This window comes from Gobius niger (assembly GCF_951799975.1).
Source record: "Gobius niger genome assembly, chromosome: 3".
Taxonomy (NCBI): domain Eukaryota; kingdom Metazoa; phylum Chordata; class Actinopteri; order Gobiiformes; family Gobiidae; genus Gobius; species Gobius niger.
In genome coordinates, this window is record NC_136854.1 from 1,932,333 (window position 1) to 1,950,870 (window position 18,538).

At 42.2% G+C, this 18,538-nt stretch overlaps 1 protein-coding gene across 1 annotated transcript; it reads left to right on the plus strand.

The window, feature by feature from the left end:
- On the plus strand, window positions 1–16,426 carry LOC306960559 (protein NLRC3-like; the record flags this gene model as incomplete). Its single annotated transcript, XM_079552993.1, has 10 exons — window positions 1–62; window positions 4,635–4,730; window positions 5,089–5,152; window positions 5,255–5,435; window positions 5,503–7,294; window positions 7,359–7,526; window positions 11,714–11,881; window positions 11,952–12,125; window positions 12,232–12,275; window positions 15,897–16,426. 10 exons carry the CDS (start codon window positions 1–3, stop codon window positions 16,424–16,426), a joined length of 3,279 nt encoding a protein of 1,092 aa, XP_079409119.1.
- Between the last annotated feature and the right edge of the window lie 2,112 nt (window positions 16,427–18,538).

Sequence of the window (18,538 nt, forward strand, 5' to 3'; positions counted from 1 at the left end):
ATGGAGGAGAGAGAGTTCAGCAACGACGGAGCCTCTAAAACCACTGACCCCAAAGCTCAGAGGTGAGATCCACCACTGTCCTTTATATCAGAGTCTCTAACTCTGTTCTATATATCAGAGTCTCTAACTCTGTTCTATATATCAGAGTCTCTAACTCTGTTCTTTATATCAGAGTCTCTAACTCTGTCCTTTATATCAGAGTCTCTAACTCTGTCCTTTATATCAGAGTCTCTAACTCTGTCCTTTATATCAGAGTCTCTAACTCTGGTCTTTATATCAGAGTCTCTAACTCTGTCCTTTATATCAGAGTCTCTAACTCTGTTCTTTATATCAGAGTCTCTAACTCTGTCCTTTATATCAGAGTCTCTAACTCTGTTCTTTATATCAGAGTCTCTAACTCTGTCCTTTATATCAGAGTCTCTAACTCTGTCCTTTATATCAGAGTCTATAACTCTGTTCTTTATATCAGAGTCTCTAACTCTGTCCTTTATATCAGAGTCTCTAACTCTGTTCTTTACGTCAGAGTCGGACCTAAAGTCTCTTTTGTGTTCACAGATCTGCTCCCGGGACCAGACCGGTGTCAGTGAGAAGTGATCGCTTTAATGACCGATTGAATAATTTGAAGGGAAATCATGGTTCACAGTAAGTCAGACTCACACCCCTTTATATTAATGACATTTTAGTGTTTGGGTTTTAGAATTGGACAAAGCCATCAGAAATAAACTGTCACGTCTCTTTTTTTTGTGACTTCAGTGATGCAAGGTTTTCGCCTTCACCGAGCACATTTTCTCCACTTCAGGTTCTCCCAAATCTTCTCGACTGGAGCTTGCAGCGTACAGGCCAGAGTAACGCCTCATTTGAAAGCTAAGACCTGCAAAACTAATCGAAACTTATCTTTTTCGTCACGTTGTTGCCATGTTGTCGTCACTTTGTTCTCATTTTTTCATCCCATTTTTGCCATTATTTTGTGAGTTTTTGTCACATTTTTGTCACATTGTTGTTGCTTTTTTGTGTTTCTTTTGTGGCCTTTTTTTGGTCACTTTTTGATACATTTTTGTTGCACTTTCGTCCATGTTTCTTTTCTACTTTTTGTCGCTATTTTTCAAGAAGCTGTTAGATTTGGATAAAGCTGAACTGGAGAAAAAAGTGCTTGGTTAAGGTGGAGGATAAGAAATTAAAGTAGAGCTACAATTGGCACATTTACATAAATGTTTATCAATGTGGAATCCCCTTGTTCAAGTAAACTAAACTATAACATATTGTATTATAAAAGTGACCTCTTTTGAGATCAGATATACAACAACTCTCTTAAAATGTACCAAAAATGTCTCCTGAGACCCATTTTCTCAAACCTACTGACAGCTGTCTGTGTAAACAAAGAATAGAAGCGGTGAAAGCACTGTTCCCTGTGGGACCCAGTGCAGCAACGTTTCCATCAACTCCTGCGTTGTCCTGAACCACCAGGGAGTATCCATCGTGGAAAAGGTTAAATCATCAACTGGACTGGGTTTAAAGGGGCTATATCATGCTATTTTAGCCATTCCAAAGTTAAGTATAGGCCTTTATATGATATATTGTACCTCTACCATTATGGAGCACTCATTTTTGTGATAAATATAAGTGTTTTCTGGAGGTATTTTTCAAACCCGGAAGACACAACGCTTCGATTCAGTTAACTCCGCCCCCTCTCTCCGCGCATACAACTTTACCGTAATATAAATAAACAACAATAAGTGAAGTTACTTCACGATGCAGTTATATGGAGTTGACATCTGCAACACAGCTTCATAAATGGCTAACAGACAAGCTAATATGCTAACACACAAGCTAACCCGCGTTTGGATTGACTCACCGCTCTGCTCCATCGCTGTTTACATTATGGGACTCGCGTTGGTTATAAAAGTTAATCCACTTTGGTTCTGGCGAAGGTTCCCCAAACATCCATCAGTGACAATCACAGAAAAACACCATTTTGGCTGATAGTCGCTGAATCCCGGAGAATAAAACAGCTGAGTGGCCTCTTCCTGAAAAGGGTTGAATAAACTCCTCGTCCTCGTAGCCAAACGCGCTTCTTTTTCTCCGTCCGTGACATTATCGTTAGTTAAGAATAAAAAACAGGTGTCCAGAGTAGGTAACGAGCTCCATCTTCACAGCTGCAGCGCAAACATGACTGATCTGTTCAGACGCGATGTGTTTGTTTTGGCCACAGCTGACCTGGAAGCACTTCGGGCACATCCTTTTTTTTTTTTTTTTTTGTTCTTTTTCATTTTTTACTCTTTGTTTCTCTCTTACGACAGAAATAATGAAAAAGCTGTTTTACAAATTAAAATCAGGCCGTAAGCATAGAATTAAGACATTACATTACAGACGTCGAGCACTTCCGTTCCGTTGTTACGACACAACTGAACACTCAGTCGTTCACCAGGAGAGGGAGGAGCAGCTGCTCAGAGAGCAGGATTCAGGAGGATTACTGAGAGCTGCGTGAATGAAGCCGCAAACCACTCTGGGGGTGTTTTTGATAAGGAAATAGCATAACAACATGGCTAAAAGCTCCAAAAAGTCGATTTTGCATGATATAGGACCTTTAAGTAAAGTTGAGGACGTTTGGCTTCTCGTCACAGAAGCTTCTTCTCGCCCTTATGGTCATAAAAGGTCCTGTAACCCAAACTGGAGTTTTCTATATGACCCAGGCTCCTCCCAGGAGGAGACCAAAACTGCCAAACTTCCCTACCAAGTTGTTTCAAGTCAACTAGCAGGACTTTGTTCTGCAGCACTAGGGCTGGGTACCATTAGTTTTTTTCTGATACCACTACTTTAACGATACCTGCTTTTCGGTACCGGTGCCTTAACGGTACTTTTTTCGATACCTATGTTATATAAATTGAGTTAAAATAATGTGCAGGAAAAGTATGGTTCAGGAGAAAGTCCAAACACGGCACATCAGAAAACAGGAGCAGCAGCGTCACCTGGAACTTGATGTTTGAGCAGAATTCCCACTAAAGCAGTGATAATAAGAGAGAAAGGACATTATTACCTCCTGAGCTGCAGGAACAGACCAGATCCACATCAGGACCGTTTTCTTTCAGATAAACTTTCCTAAACACTCTGCGCTGTTCGACTGTGAAAGCTCCTTACACGTCAAAGATCTGTTACATAGTGAGAGCGCTCACTCTGTCACTGAAAATGTACCATAACTGTTCCAAACATGGCTAATGCAGAGTGAGCCTCACCTTTTCCAGAAACAATCTTTGATCCCAAACGCTCCCATGCAGCTGGAGTTTAAACAACAGCAGGAACTTCAGACTCTGCGGGGCTAAAGCTAAAGCTAAAGCACATGTGTTTCTCGTTGTCACTGCTTTTCTATTTGTCTAAGAGTCTAGTTTCTTATTCAGTCCAGGTTTAGTCCTGGTTTTTAACCAGTTTACTGTAAGTCCTGGTTTAGTCCTGGTTTAGTCCTGGCTCAGTCCTGGCTCAGACCGCAGCTCTGCCATCTCCGATAATGACTGAAGTGTGAGTAAGTTACAACTTGGCTTCGCTTCTGCATTTGCGCTGAAGCTGCTTTTTTAGACTCACTACGGGTCATTTATTGACGTTTGGAGAGAAAAAGTACCGAAAATTATCACCGAAAAAAAAACCTTTTTCGATAGTTCTTCCGCCTCCTTCCGGAGCTTTTCGGTCGGTACCAAGTAGGTACCGTTTAACGTTACCCATCCCTATGCAGCAGCGAAACGTAATCTACTTTACCTAAACCCAGTCCAATTGATGATTTAACCATTTCTATGACTATGATGAAAGGTAAATCAAATAAAGTAGAAAACAGCAAAAGACGTGCAGTCAAAAAAAGGAACTTTGTATTTCCTTTTAGTTTAGTTTTGTAAATTGTTAGCTCGCTCTGTCAAGAAGTCAAGTTTAAGACAAATTATTATGAGGGAGATGTGCTACTAAATGCTACTAAATGTGCCACTAAATGTGTTAAATGTGCACTAGTGAAAAATATTTCAAATATGGAGATATCTTTAATGCAATGACACAGTCTTCTGGACCAGTCCTGCTCTTACACTACTGAGTTAGTTTTCTTCTTATGCAATCGTACGCAAAGTGCGATCCCTAACTATCACTTAAATGTGATAGTTAGGGATTCTTCATTCTTAAGCTAGAGAAATATTTAAAGGGACTATACGGAGTTTAAAAATGTTAAAATTATGTATTTTCCTCCCCCTACATGTTCCTCCATGTCCTAATGTGTAGAATGAGCTCAGACCTGTTCACCACAACTGCCTCTAAAATCCTGCACTGTCATTCAGGTCTGAAGTGCCATCATGCATGAGCTTAATATAGCAGCTGCAGTTACGCGTATGACCTGAGGTGGTAGTAGTGAGTATAAAAATGACAAACTTGCATCTAACCCCTTTAATGTGACCTGTAGGAAAAGTTGTTTTTGGCTAAGAAACGGGAGAGACATGTCCCAAGTCTTAGTTTGGTAGGATATTCAGATAAAGTCAAATTGCAATGGTCGTTTTTGGGGCTGAGGTTTTGCTCAAATGTTTCTGTGAAGGAGCAGATGATCCTTTCCTGAGTCTGATCCAGGACAGTCCCGTGTGTTTCACTGAAGTGTCTTTTCTTCTTTGTCTCAGGATCCTCCAGAAACATCCTCCGTCTGAACCTGGTCCCAGCTGTGAGTCCCTCAGTGACTGGTCTATGGACAAACCAATGCACTTCAAGACACAGCGGTGAGTTTTGACTCTGTGTATTATGGAATATTATTGTCACATAAAGAGAAGGATCTAAGAAAGATTTACTGAAGGAAACAAAGGGGTCTTCAGTAAGTTTTGCATTTTTTCATGAATGTTGATTTTAAATGTGTGTCTGTGTTAGACCCAGTGTTGACGTCAGACCAGAAGGTTCTGAACCAGGCCCCGACTGTGAGTCCCTCAGGAGTGACTGGTCCATGTGGGAACCAGATAACTTTTCCTCAGATCTGTAAGATTGAGTTTGTTTAAACACAAGGACAGACAGTGGTTTAATGAGGTTCTGAAAGTGTGAGAGAAACAGCTGAATCCTGAGGTGTTTGTTGTGTCTCTGTCACAGAGTGGAGCAGGCTCCAGAGCTCAGAGCTCAGCAACATCACACTCAGCTGGACTCCATATTTAAGGTGTGTCCTTCACTGAAGTTTGGAGATGTTCAGATGAATGGACTTGTTTCACACAGATCTGACACTGACTGCATTTGTGTTGTTTCTAATGTGTCTGTGCAGCTTCTGGAGGACGACATCTTCACTTTTGTCCAGAAGGAGCTGAAGAAGCTCCACAAGGTTCTGAGCACAGATTACCCAGAATGCTTAGAGCCTGATGAGGATGGAGAGGCTTTTCTGAAGATCACTGTGAACTTCCTGAGGAGGAGGCAGCAGAAGGAGCTGGCTGAGCGTCTGTGGAGCAGTAGGTCCATTTCACTCAGTCATTTGATCTTCTCTGAGACTCAGGCTCTGTCTGTGTCTTCATTCAGGGAGATGTTCTGGAGTTCTTCAGCGTAAACTGAAGCGTGACCTGCAGCAGAAGTGTCAGTGTGTGTTTGAGGGCGTGGCTAAAGCAGGAAGCCCCGCCCTCCTGCAGCAGATCTACACAGAGCTCTACATCACAGAGGGAGGGGCCTCAGAGGTCAACCAGGAACATGAGGTCAGACACATGGAAACAGCCTCCAGGAAAGCAGGCGGAGCAGAGACAGCCATCACATGTGAAGACATGTTTAAAGGCCCCGCGGACACAGAGGCGCCCGTCAGAACAGTGCTGACAAAGGGAGTGGCTGGCATCGGGAAAACACTGCTCACTCAGAAGTTCAGTCTGGACTGGGCTGAAGGCAAAGCCCACCAGGACGTCCAGCTGCTGTTCCCCTTCACTTTCAGAGCACTCAATGTGCTGAAGGACAGGAGCTTCAGCCTGGTGCAGCTGCTCCATCACTTCTTTAGAGGAACAGAAGAAGTGAGCAGCTTTGAAGATCTGCAGCTGCTCTTCATCTTTGACGGTCTGGACGAGTGCAGACTTCCTCTGGACTTCACCCAAACCAAGGCCCTGACGGAGCCCACAGAGAGCGCCTCAGTGGAGGAGCTGCTGGTGAACCTCATCAGGGGGAGCCTGCTTCCCTCCGCTCGCCTCTGGATAACCACACGCCCCGCGGCGGCCAATCAGATCCCTGCTGAGTGCGTCTCCATGGTGACAGAGGTGCGAGGGTTCAGCGACCCACAGAAGGAGCTGTACTTCAGGAACAGGTTCAGAGACGAGGCCCACACAATCATCTCCCACATCAAGACGTCCCGAAGCCTCCACATCATGTGCTTCATGCCAGTCTTCTGCTGGATCCTCTCCACAGTCCTGGAGCATGTGCTGAAGACCAGAGAGAGAGCAGAGATGCCCAAGACCCTGACTCAGATGTACATCCACTTCCTGGTGGTTCAGGCCAAAGTCAAGAACATCAAGTATGAAGGAGGATCTGAGACAGACCCACACTGGAGTCCACAGACCAGGAAGATGGTGCAGTCTCTGGGAAAACTGGCCTTTGACCAGCTGCAGAAAGGAAACCTGATCTTCTACGAGAGTGACCTGAGCGAGTGTGGGCTGGACGCTGCAGCCGCCTCAGTGTACTCCGGAGTCTTCACACAGGTCTTTAGAGAGGAGCCAGGCCTGTACCAGGACAAGGTCTACTGCTTCATCCATCTGAGTGTGCAGGAGTTTCTGGCTGCTCTTCACGTCCATCAGACCTTCATCGACACTGGAGTCAACCTGATGGTGGAAGAAAATTCCATATATACCAGGTTGAAGCATCGCTTTGGTCGTAGCAGCCCTTTAGAGTTCTACCAGACGGCTGTGGACCAGGCCTTACAGAGTCCAAACGGACACCTGGACTTGTTCCTGCGCTTCCTCCTGGGTCTTTCACTGCCGACCAATCAGAAGCTTCTCCAAGGTCTGCTGACTCAGACCGGAAGTAGCTCCCAGACCAATCAGAAAACAGCTGAGTACATCAAGAAGAAGCTGAGTGAGGAAGTGTCTGCAGAGAGAAGCATCAACCTGCTCCACTGTCTGAATGAACTGAATGATGGTTCTCTGGTGGAGCAGGTCCAACAGTACCTGAGATCAGGACGTCTGTCTGAAGGTGGACTGTCTCCTGCTCAGTGGTCAGCTCTGGCCTTCATCTTACTGTCATCAGAAGAAGATCTGGTGCAGTTTGAGCTGAAGAAATACTGTGCTTCAGAGGAGGCTCTGCTGAGGCTGCTGCCAGTGGTCAAAGCCTCCAACAAAGCTCTGTGAGTGAGGTCTATGTAAGTATGAACCTTCTAAACTTCTCCTAAAACAGTGTGTTCTCTCCAGACTGAGCAGCTGTAACCTGTCAGAGAGCAGCTGTGAAGCTCTGTCCTCAGTCCTCAGCTCCTCTAGTCTGACAGTCCTGGACCTCAGTAAGAACGACCTGAAGGACTCAGGGCTGAAGATGTTGTCTGTTGGACTGAAGAGTCCTCACTGTAAACTGGAGCAGCTCAGGTCAGAGGGTTTATCTTTTTTAATTCATGTTAATTATTTGTTACATGAACACAGTTCTTGTTATTGTTCTGTAATGTTTTAAGACATGATTAAAATATCCCAGTGTCAGTTTTTTTTTTCTTTAAGACCAAGTAGATCATTTGTTTTCATGAGATTACTTTACAGAAACTGTGCTGCCTCAAATATTGTTCATAGTGTTTAAACCTGAATTTTGTACCTGAACAATGTTTTATAAATTTGATTCCAGTCAAAGGCAGTAAAAACACTTTTAGAGCTTTAAACCTGGAGCTGCAGGATTCTCCTTCATCACATTGAAACTGAGGTTTGAGCTGCTGCTGTAACGTGACCTCAAGGGCTGAGGGTTTGTTTTTTAGGCCTCGTCCTCCACAGTTTGAGTGACAGACGTGTTCTCCAATCAGAATGATGGAGCCTTGCTGCCTTTGGCTGTTGGTCAATGAAATGTGTCTTCAGGAGAATCATGTTCGTCTCTGCAGTCGCTGTAAACAAACTCCACCTGTGTCTCGGGCAGAGCAAACTGCAAACTATTATCACGAAACAAACAAAGTCTCACGACCTGAGAGTCGGACTGAGTCACAGAATCATCATTTCCTCAGGGAGCAGGTCGAGGTGGTTCAAAACAGACAAACTCCTCCGTTCATCACCGTACGCTCGTATCACTGTATTTAGCCTCGTCCAACTGGAACATCTTCACTGCAGGTTTTTGATGTAAATATGAGGCGGATTTTCTTAAAACAAACAGCGTTTTGCAGCTTTTGATTCAGAGATTGTATTTATGTCACTGAACAGGAAGGAAGAGAGAGCTATGTTAACCTGTTCAGGACCGCCGTCCCTGATCAGGGACTGACTCCAGTTCCATTTACTTGCATACAGTATTTAGGCAAATCATATTTTGACCAATATAGACATATGGCACAGATTTTTAAACAGGCACTTCTCCCCAAAACATCTATTCCAGTCATGGAACACCATCACATAAATCAAAACATTAATTAAGGACAGAAAAATTAAAAAAACATGAAAATCGAGCATTAAAATTAAGCATTTCTTATCCATATTACATTATTTATGGTCCAATCATAGGTTGACTGGATTTTTTTGGTCCAAAATACTCAAGTAAAATATAATTCAACAAAAATGTCAACAAAATACTCTTTTTGGAAAATTTGGCTCATTATTTTCAATTTTCACGGTCAGAAATTACCTAAAAATACTCCACAAATGAGAAAATCTTCTTGTAAACAAACTTTTTGGCAATTCCAGTTCTGTTTCCTTACTCCTAATGACTATTCTCTTCAAAATTTCCCAAAGAAATCCATTGATATTTGTGCTGGCAGTGCTCAGTGCAGGCCAGAAGCATGTTAGCAACATGTTAGCCACATTAACATTTTCGCACAAACTTGTCTAAAATGTCCACAGGGCCATTGATTTCACAGGTGACAGTGGTACATCTGTGTAGAGGTTCATTGTCTCTGTCCAACAATCTGCCATAGTCCAGATCAACAGTGAATGAAGACGTGTAAAAGCTCTTTTCTGAGTAAACAAGGCGGCCATTTTGTTTGTCGGGGGAAGGTAATTTTAATATAGAGAGGTTACTGTTTAATTTAGCCAGGCGAGAGTACATCAAAATAGGTGGTTCTTCACAGGTTAATGTGAGAATGATTAGAACTAACTATGTTCTCTCTTCAGACTCTTGCCTCTTTGTTTTTGCAGATTTGTATCTTGTTGCTGATGAAGCTGAAATGTAATAACTGAGCACCGTGATGTTTATCAGCAGTTTAGAAGTTTATGCTCAGACACATAAAAAATTAAACACAGGCGATATATAAAATATTAAAACCACATATCGATTCACGATATCGGTCTGGAAAATCACAATTATTTTTTTCATCCAAATTGTGCAGCTCTAGTTAAACTTGTTACAAAGTTGTTCCTTCATCAAAAACAGAATGAACAGGAGCTGAAATAACGCCTGTGTGACCATCGTCTCTTTACAAAACGCTGCTGAATTATTCCAGTCTTTCAGGAAGTGAGAAAGAGCACGAACACATCAGCAGTGACTCTGATTGGCTGCTGCTAAAGTTCCGAGTAAGAACAACAAGCGCCAACAAGAAACAAAGTGAATTTAGAACTTGCTGAAGTTGTGCTTTGAGCCACTTGCACATCTTTGAATAGTCTTTGAATCTTCTTCAGTGGCTGTTCTGCTGCTGGAGCTTATGAGACGCTCCTCATGTTCCTCCTGAGCCCCAGGAAGGAAACATACATGCAAATCTGTCGCCTTTGGGCAAAATTTTCAGTTTTGACCTCGAAAAATGCCATTCATGTGAATCGTGTAGATCTGCAATTAAAAAAAAAGTAGGGGGGGGGGGGGGGGTCTACTGTGTACATAATCTATGCACTGGCTGAGGCTTGTAAAATGTTCACTGGTGCTGTTAGACCAAATATGCCATTTCACCGTGGCTGCAGCCGTGAGCCTCCAGCTCCAGGCTGAGTGAGCCCCGCTGCCCCGCGCTGCATCCGCCGGCTGACTGTAGCTCGTCTACTCGCTAACCCCACTCCAACAGACGCATCACTGAGGGCGATGAACCGCATGAGACATCGCGCTGACGTTGAGGTGAAAGTTATACCGCTTTATATTACGACAAGTGAACTTTTACGGCTTTTACTACGTAGCTAGCGGGAGCGGCTAATGCATCAGTCTGCACAACAAAGATACACTGACACAACGCGCAACTGTGCACGAGACTGAGCACCAAACTACTGCAAGTTTTGTGATGCCTGTAGCTTCATATTTGATAACAACCGCGTGAAACTTGAGAGCTAACCTATAAAGCTAATGGATAGCTACATTTAATGTGAGGCTAAATTGACCGGACAGGCGCCCGTGGTTCTGTGCGCGCTCTGCGATCGTTTGATGCGCGGTTGCGGTCAGTGAGGAGAGGAGAGGGCTGACCTCTCCAGGTGGACCGTGTGGTCATTGAGGAGAGGGCTGACCTCTCCAGGTGGACCGTGTGGTCAGTGACGAGAGGGCTGACCTCTCCAGGTGGACCGTGTGGTCAGTGAGGAGAGGAGAGGGCTGACCTCTCCAGGTGGACCGTGTGGTCATTGAGGAGAGGGCTGACCTCTCCAGGTGGACCGTGTGGTCAGTGACGAGAGGGCTGACCTCTCCAGGTGGACCGTGTGGTCAGTGAGGAGAGGGCTGACCTCTCCAGGTGGACCATGTGGTCATTGGGTGATCACAGATATGAGTGGTTCTGACGTGGTTTCTGCTGATCAGAGATGTTAACGTTGGCAAGTTTACTCAAACTGAACGTGTCCAAAGACAAATGCAACTATTCAATATTGCCAAACCATTTGTAAGCTTTTAGTCGCCCACTGAAGCCAGAAAAAAACAGATACCATTTTATTTAGCATGGTATAGGGTGGCATATTCTGCAGTGTATGTTATATTTCTATAAATAGTCAATAAAAGTTTGAAATCTATATTTAAAAATCGAAAATGTAACAATAGTTTGTCCTTTTTAAATATAATTCAAATAGAAGACAGTATCTTCTGATGTACATAACCTGATTTGGAATTCCACATTATGTACAAATCCTTTACTCTCTCTTGCCCACTCTGTGAGGAAACTACCATTAGGAGAACTACAGTTCTAAAACAAAATGAAAGTTTAGTGTTGAATTAATAGTTGTCCATCATATGCACTAAAAAAGTGGATTGTTTTAGTTCATTAATCATAGAATCTACGTGTTAAAAAATGCCCGCAAACCGCGTGTTCCGCCGCGGCCCTGTGAACTGTCACCTTTTTCACTATATATGTGTTTGCATGTCTGAGGAAACCACTGGACATTTTAGGTCAATGTGGCATTTTCTAAACAGCTAGATGTAAAATATTGTTCAAGATGTGTTTGAGGTTATAGAGGGTATGTGAGTGATGTCACAACAGCAACAGCCCGGTAGCAAAAACATTGAGTGAAATTGAGTGGCAAGTACGCAATGTTACTTTGTCAATTTACAATGTTGAAGCTTCTCTTTCTGTTTAGATTTAAAATGTGCACATCCTCTTTGACCAAACACCTGTAAAAGCCTAACAGCCTCTTTAAATCCAGTTCTTGTTTTTGTGTTTGTGTAACTTTGTGTCTTATTGTAAATGTTCCGTCTCCTCCAGACTGAGCAGCTGTAACCTGTCAGAGAGCAGCTGTGAAGCTCTGTCCTCAGTCCTCAGCTCCTCTAGTCTGACAGTCCTGGACCTCAGTAAGAACGACCTGAAGGACTCAGGGCTGAAGATGTTGTCTGTTGGACTGAAGAGTCCTCACTGTAAACTGGAGCAGCTCAGGTCAGAGGGTTTACTCTTCATCTCTGTGAGTTTGTCATTTCTATGACTCTGTTTAACCCTGTGTGTTCAGACTGTCAGGGTGTCTGATCTCAGAGGAAGGCTGTGCTGCTCTGGCCTCAGCTCTGAGGTCCAACCCCTCCCATCTGACAGACCTGGACCTCAGCTTCAACCATCCAGGAGACACAGGAGTAAAGCTCCTGACTGCTCTACAGGAGGAGCCCCACTGCTCACTCTCCACTCTCAGGTGAGGACAGTTATTACACAGTTATTACACAGTTATTACACAGTTATTACACAGTTATTACAGTCGACACAAACAAACTGTGGATCTGAGTCTGTGTCTGTTTCAGACTGAGTCCTGCAGGAGAACGATGGATGAACCCGATCTGCAGATGTAAGTCTGACTCTTAATATACTTTTAAAATGTTGATTGTTCTGAGAAGATTTGCTGTTGTACAAGTTTCTCTCGTGTCGACAGCTATTGACGTCAGGAGAGTTTGAGCTGTTTTCACTCAAACCTTTAGAACTGAGACCATTATTATTCTGGAGAAAGTTCATTTAACCCACATGTGGGGATGGGCACCATTAAACGGTACCTACTTGGTACCGACTGAAAAGGTCCAGTAGGGGGCGGCATCGAATAACATAAATTGTTTTGTGCCAACTTTCTGTACTTTTTATCTTCATATATGACCACAGTGAGTCTAAAAAAAGCAACATGAACGTCTGCGCAGATAATTAACCGCTTCAACTCAAATGTAGAAGTACAACATAACTTAGTAAACATTTGTATTTAGAGATGAGGCAGATCTGAGCCAGGACTAAACCAGGACTTAGACTCAACCAGTTGTAAACCAGGTTCTGCCATGGCTCCATTATATCCTAATGGGAAAATACCACAGTTTCATTCATCTGGACGACAGGAACAAGGTCCAAACTGAAGAAATACAGGACAAATGTCAAACCTGAATCTTGTTCTGCAAAATGAAATGTTGACATTATAAAATATATGACTTTTATTCGGCGACAGGGGAGCAAAGACAAAGGAAGTCATGAATGTTTTCATAATGAACAACTTGACATAAAGAATCGTCCACTACTTCACCAGGACTGGAGCTAGCGTGCTGTTGTTTCTTCTGCAGCCAGGGGAATATTGAAGATTGTTTATGGATTATGAGCGCTCACTCTGAATTAGACATTTTTGGTGAAGTTTTGGTAAATGATTAGTGACAGAGTGAGACTCTGTCTGTGTAAAGATCTTTGAGTGTGAAGTTTCTCTTTGTCACAGCGCATGTTGTGTTTAGTAAAGTTTATCTGAAAGAAAGTCCTGATGTGGATCTGTCCTCACAGCTCAGGAGGGAATAATGTCTCCTCTCTCTTTTTCAACCCCTAGTGTACAAAAATGTACACGCCTAAAAACAGCCACAAAATCTATATTTTCCAATATTTCTTCCCACTTCTTTTAGTATAAATCACATGAACTACTTGAAACTTTTGCAAAACTTCCAAGCATGTCATAATGTTCTGGATTTTAACTTTAAATCTCAGTTTCAAAATTTAAAGGGGCTGGATGCAATTTAGTCATTTTATACTCACTACTGCCACCTCAGGTCCTGCGTGTAACTGCAGCTTCTATATTAAGCTTGTGCATGACGGCACTTCAGACCCGAAGTAACACCTTTCTGACAGTGCAGGATTTTAGAGGCAGTTGTGGTGAACAGGTCTGAGCTCATTCTACACATGAGGACATGGAGGAACATGTAGGGGAGGAAAATACTTAATTTTAACATTTCTAAACTCCCTATCGTCCCTTTGAAGCTGAAAGAAATTGTTCCACAAAAACACAAACGTGTGATTATATTTGTAATAATAAATTGTAGAGCTGAGGCTATGTTTCTAGAGCCGTGTTTGTGTCACAGATGAAGTGAAATGGATTTGATGGGTTTATAGTTTTTCTGTCGTGGATGATTCTTTATTAGAAAATGGCAGCGGCTGAAACAGCCCCATTGACTTCCATTATACATGTTTTTCTTTGCTCTTCCAGTTATGTTTAAAACTTCACTTTTTACAATATCAGCATTTCATTTGGAAGAAAATGAGTGAAATTCAACATTGTTGTTGTATTTGGAGCTCATTCCCATTGTCGGCACATTAATAAAATCACTGTATTTTGTCCTATTGAATACTAAGGAAATAAGGCATTTCAAATGGATTTTACCCTGAAAACTTCTATTTTTAAAACTTGTACCGTATTTCATCCATTATTTTTTTCTGACAGTGTCAAAGCCTGTGCGGTTTCATATTCTACAGTTTGTAAACTCTGTGTTTGTATGATAACCAGTGGGCGGAACCTAAATTATTTTTTTTCCCTGTTTTTGTGCATAAATATGAATTATCAGCTGAAAGTGACCTGAACACACAAAATAACCTGGACAAAGAGCTGCAGTCTGGATTTATTCTTGTGTTTCCTCAGGTTTACAAACCTGGGCCTCGTTTTCAACAGAGACTTTTCTGCTTCTAAACTAACCCCTGATTGTGACGCTCCCACTGAGCTGTTTCTTCACACTCAACATTATTGTCCATAAATTACTTGTTAATATTAATAATATTCATATATTTTATATAAAACATAAAGACAAACAAATCCTGTAGTTTCCCCTGGGCCACAGCTTCCGTATAAACTGACTGTAAATACATGCATCTGTTACAATGTTAGAAAAGTGGAAAGTTCTGAAATGCAGTGAAAATGTCAAATTCAACTCCTTTTCTTCCAAATGAAACGCTGACATCACAGATATGAGACTTTTTTTCTGTATTACAGTGAGATTTAAAATGTGAAGTTTGATGTGAGAAAAGTCCAGGTTCTGCCATGGCTCCATTATATCCTAATGGGAAAATAACATGATTTCATTCATCTGGACGACAGGAACAAGGTCCAAACTGAAGAAATACAGGACAAATGTCAAACCTGACTCCTGTTCTGCAAAATGAAATGATCAAATATATGACTTTTATACGGCGACAGGGGAGCAAAGACAAAGGAAGTCATGAATGTTTTTATAATGAACAACTGGACATAAAGAATCGTCCACGACAGAAAAACTACAAATGCTTCAAATCCATTTTTTGCTGATCTTTGACACGTCCAAGGCTCTAAACACCACATCAGTCCCAGCTCTGAACTCTTCATTATTATAAAGAGAATCAGGTTTTTATGTTGTTTGTAACAAACTTCAAAGGTTTTGTTTTGAAACTGGCAAAAAAAGGGTTAAAACTCCCAAATAAATCACATGTTTGGGAGTTTTGAGAAGGTGAGAAGTGATTCCTGAGATTCTGTCCATTTGTGTACACTAGGGGGCGACAGAAAGAAAACTGAAGGACTTTATCAGTCCTCACACAGCCCCGCCCACTGTCACACAGCCCCGCCCACTGTCACACAGCCCCGCCCACTGTCACACAACCCCGCTTTAATATTCTTAAATAAATAATTAATAATTCATTTACACCTTCATGAGTCTGAGACGTGTTTTGTTCCTGATAAACCACTTTCTAAGAGTTTAAATGTAAATGTTCATTATGTTTCTTTATCTGCGACAGCGCGACACAAACAAGGATTCGAGTTTTAATATGAAAGACAATGTTTGTTAAATGTCACTTCAGAACATTCCAGGTTATGTGTGGCTACGTCACAAGAGAAACTAAACTGAAACATAAATAAATGAGCTCAGCTTCACTCAGACGATCCTGTGAAGCCTTTGGAACAGAAGCATTTTTACAGAAAAAATTATTAATGCCCGTATTTAGTTATTTTTTTGAGGGTGAAATGTGAAAACTGTGGCTTAAAAATGTGCAGTGTCATAATTTTATTTTTAAGTGAAACAATTAAATCGCTCACGTATTTGTTGATACTGTATATTTATATTTGAATCTTTGAGTCCATTTCAAATCAATATAATGCCGTTCTCCTCTAAAGAGTGAACAGGGACTAACTGCTGCTGTGTTTTCTCTCCGTCAGATTTCACTGAACTCTCTCTGGATCCAAACACAGCTCAGAGGAACCTCAAACTGTCTGACAACAACAACAAGGCGACATATGTGAGTGAAGATCAGCCGTATCCAGATCATCAGGACAGATTTGAGGACTGGTATCAGCTTCTGTGTGACTCTGGTCTGACTGGGCGCTGTTACTGGGAGGTCCAGTGGAGAGGATGGGTTTATATATCAGTGTCTTACAGAAGAATCAGGAGGAAAGGAGGAGGTAATGACAGTTGGTTTGGACACAATGATCAGTCCTGGAGTCTGATCTGCTCTGGCGGGGGTTTCTCTGTTTGGCATGAAGACAATAAAATCCCCCTCCGTCAGCCCGGCTCCTCCTCTGGGACAGTAGGGGTGTATGTGGACTGTGCTGCTGGCTCTCTGTCCTTCTACACAGTCTCCTCTGAGGAACTGATCCACCTCCACACCTTCAACACCACCTTCACTCACACCCTGATCCCTGGGTTTGGGCTCAGGACTTATGACTCCTCAGTGACTCTGTCAGACTGAGGATCAGAGTCTCAATTATACAGATGAGCTTCAGTCACATGACCTTTTCCTGACATTAATTTCCCAGTTCATTGATAAAAATAAAGTAAATCATTAGAGATGTTGGAAAATCTCCTCCAGATAAATAAATAAAATAACTAAACCGTATGAAGGGAAACTCTCGGTCACATCTTTGTCTTTTTCTAAATCCTTTTGTTCCAGAATCCTGAGTTCAACATCTGTCATTAAAACCTCTCAATAAATGAATGAATAACATTGATTTAAATATGTGACCAATGTAAAGTGGATTAATTATTTGCACATGTTCAACTTTTTAAAGCAGATGGAGAAATGTGAAAGTAAATAATAAACTTGTCACTTCAGTTGCCGCGTGGTTAATTTGTAAGTTACAAATTCCCTCGTAGTGTGGAGGGTCTCGTAGTCCCAGCCTCCGTTATGTGCAACTTCTACAGAGGGACTATAGAGAGCATACTGACCAGCTCCATCACTGTGAGGTTCTTCTACAGAGGGACTATAGAGAGCATCCTGACCAGCTCCATCACACTGCCTCCTGCTGAAGGAGCCTCCAGCGCATCGTGAGAGCAGCAGAGAAGATCTGTGGAGCTCCTCTCCCCTCTATTAAGGAGATGTTCTCGACCCGTCTCACCCGCAAAAGCCGTCAATCACCAGGGACTCTTCGCACCATCACACAGTCTCTTCAAGGTAACGCCTTCAGGGAGGAGACGGCGGAATCTACGGGTCAGTTCCAGTCGACTGAGGAACAGTTTCGTCCACAGGGCCATCGGGAAGCTGAACTCCCTGCCCTCCCTCATTCCAAAGCAAAAAGTCTCTGTCAATTTCTATCCGGGAGAAGATAGATCGGCCGATATTGTAAAATCCACAAAAATCGGCCTTATATATCGGTTGATTGGCTTTCCCGGCTGATTGAACCGTCTCCATGGTTACGCATACATTCCATCCACAAAACCTGAAACCCTAAACACCATTGATCCTGGTCATAAAGGCCACTGATGGAAAGTAGAGGCATTATGCTGACCACACATAGGCTACAGCCGCCGGGTCATTTAAGGGTTAAAGATGCACTAGTGTCAGTTTGGTTGGACTAATTATACAAGGACTTTTTCACAACAGCAGAATGGCCAGATCATGACTGTTTTATTTGTATTATTGTTTTTATTTGTTTAGGATCACCAGAATGCAGGAAAATGAGCATGTTGTGTTTGTAGCTGCTGCTCTGCTGGTGTGCACATGCAGCAAAAATGCCTTTAAATTGGCTTGTAAGTGGCCCGCCCATCCTCCGTGAATAGTCAGAGTTTTTTGCCTGGCAGCATGTTGGATTTTCCAAATATCCCCCTTTATTCACAAAAGCCACAGTTTTAGACTCGTACGGACTTATACTAAACCTCTGTCACCGAAAGATGTTTTAATTTGGACGTTTTTGCCTCCAAATTCAGCTTTTTCTGAACTGTACAATCACAGGAAGTTCAGTTAGGCACTTTCCTGTCCATCTCTCTGTGTGTCTAATTGTTTCTCTTTTTAAGTTTGTATATTTCTATTACTGTTTTTTTTGGTCACATTCTCGTCATGTTTTCATCGTTGTTTTTGTTGGTGTTTTGATGTTTTTTCAAGCAGTTTTTAGATTTCTGTAAAGCCAAACCGGAGGAAATGTTCTCGGTTCAGGCGGGGGTTTAGAGGTCAACCCTTGTGTGCCCATAATGCAGAGTTACACTTGGGGTCACATTTTGTTTCTCTAATATCTCAGCCGTAAAATATAATTTTTCAATAAGTTTGGGTTCTATCTTTAATGTAGCTTCAGACTAGTGGCCTGAAACTAAATTCTTGTGTTTTTTTATTATTTTTTTTCAGTGTGTAGGCCTTGTTTATGTAAAAAAAAAAACACAAAATCCTGAACAAACAACAGTCATAAAATATCAAAAATCTAATTCTGAGGAAAACTCGGACTATCTGGTCAGTTTCCAAGCGGAAATAGTCAAAATGTTGTGTTAATGCAATTTTTGAATTTTCTCATACATTTGAATGAGAACAGATAGTTACACTCGTGGTCACCTGGGGTCATTTTTTACCCCATTTAGTTTCTCTAATATCTCACTC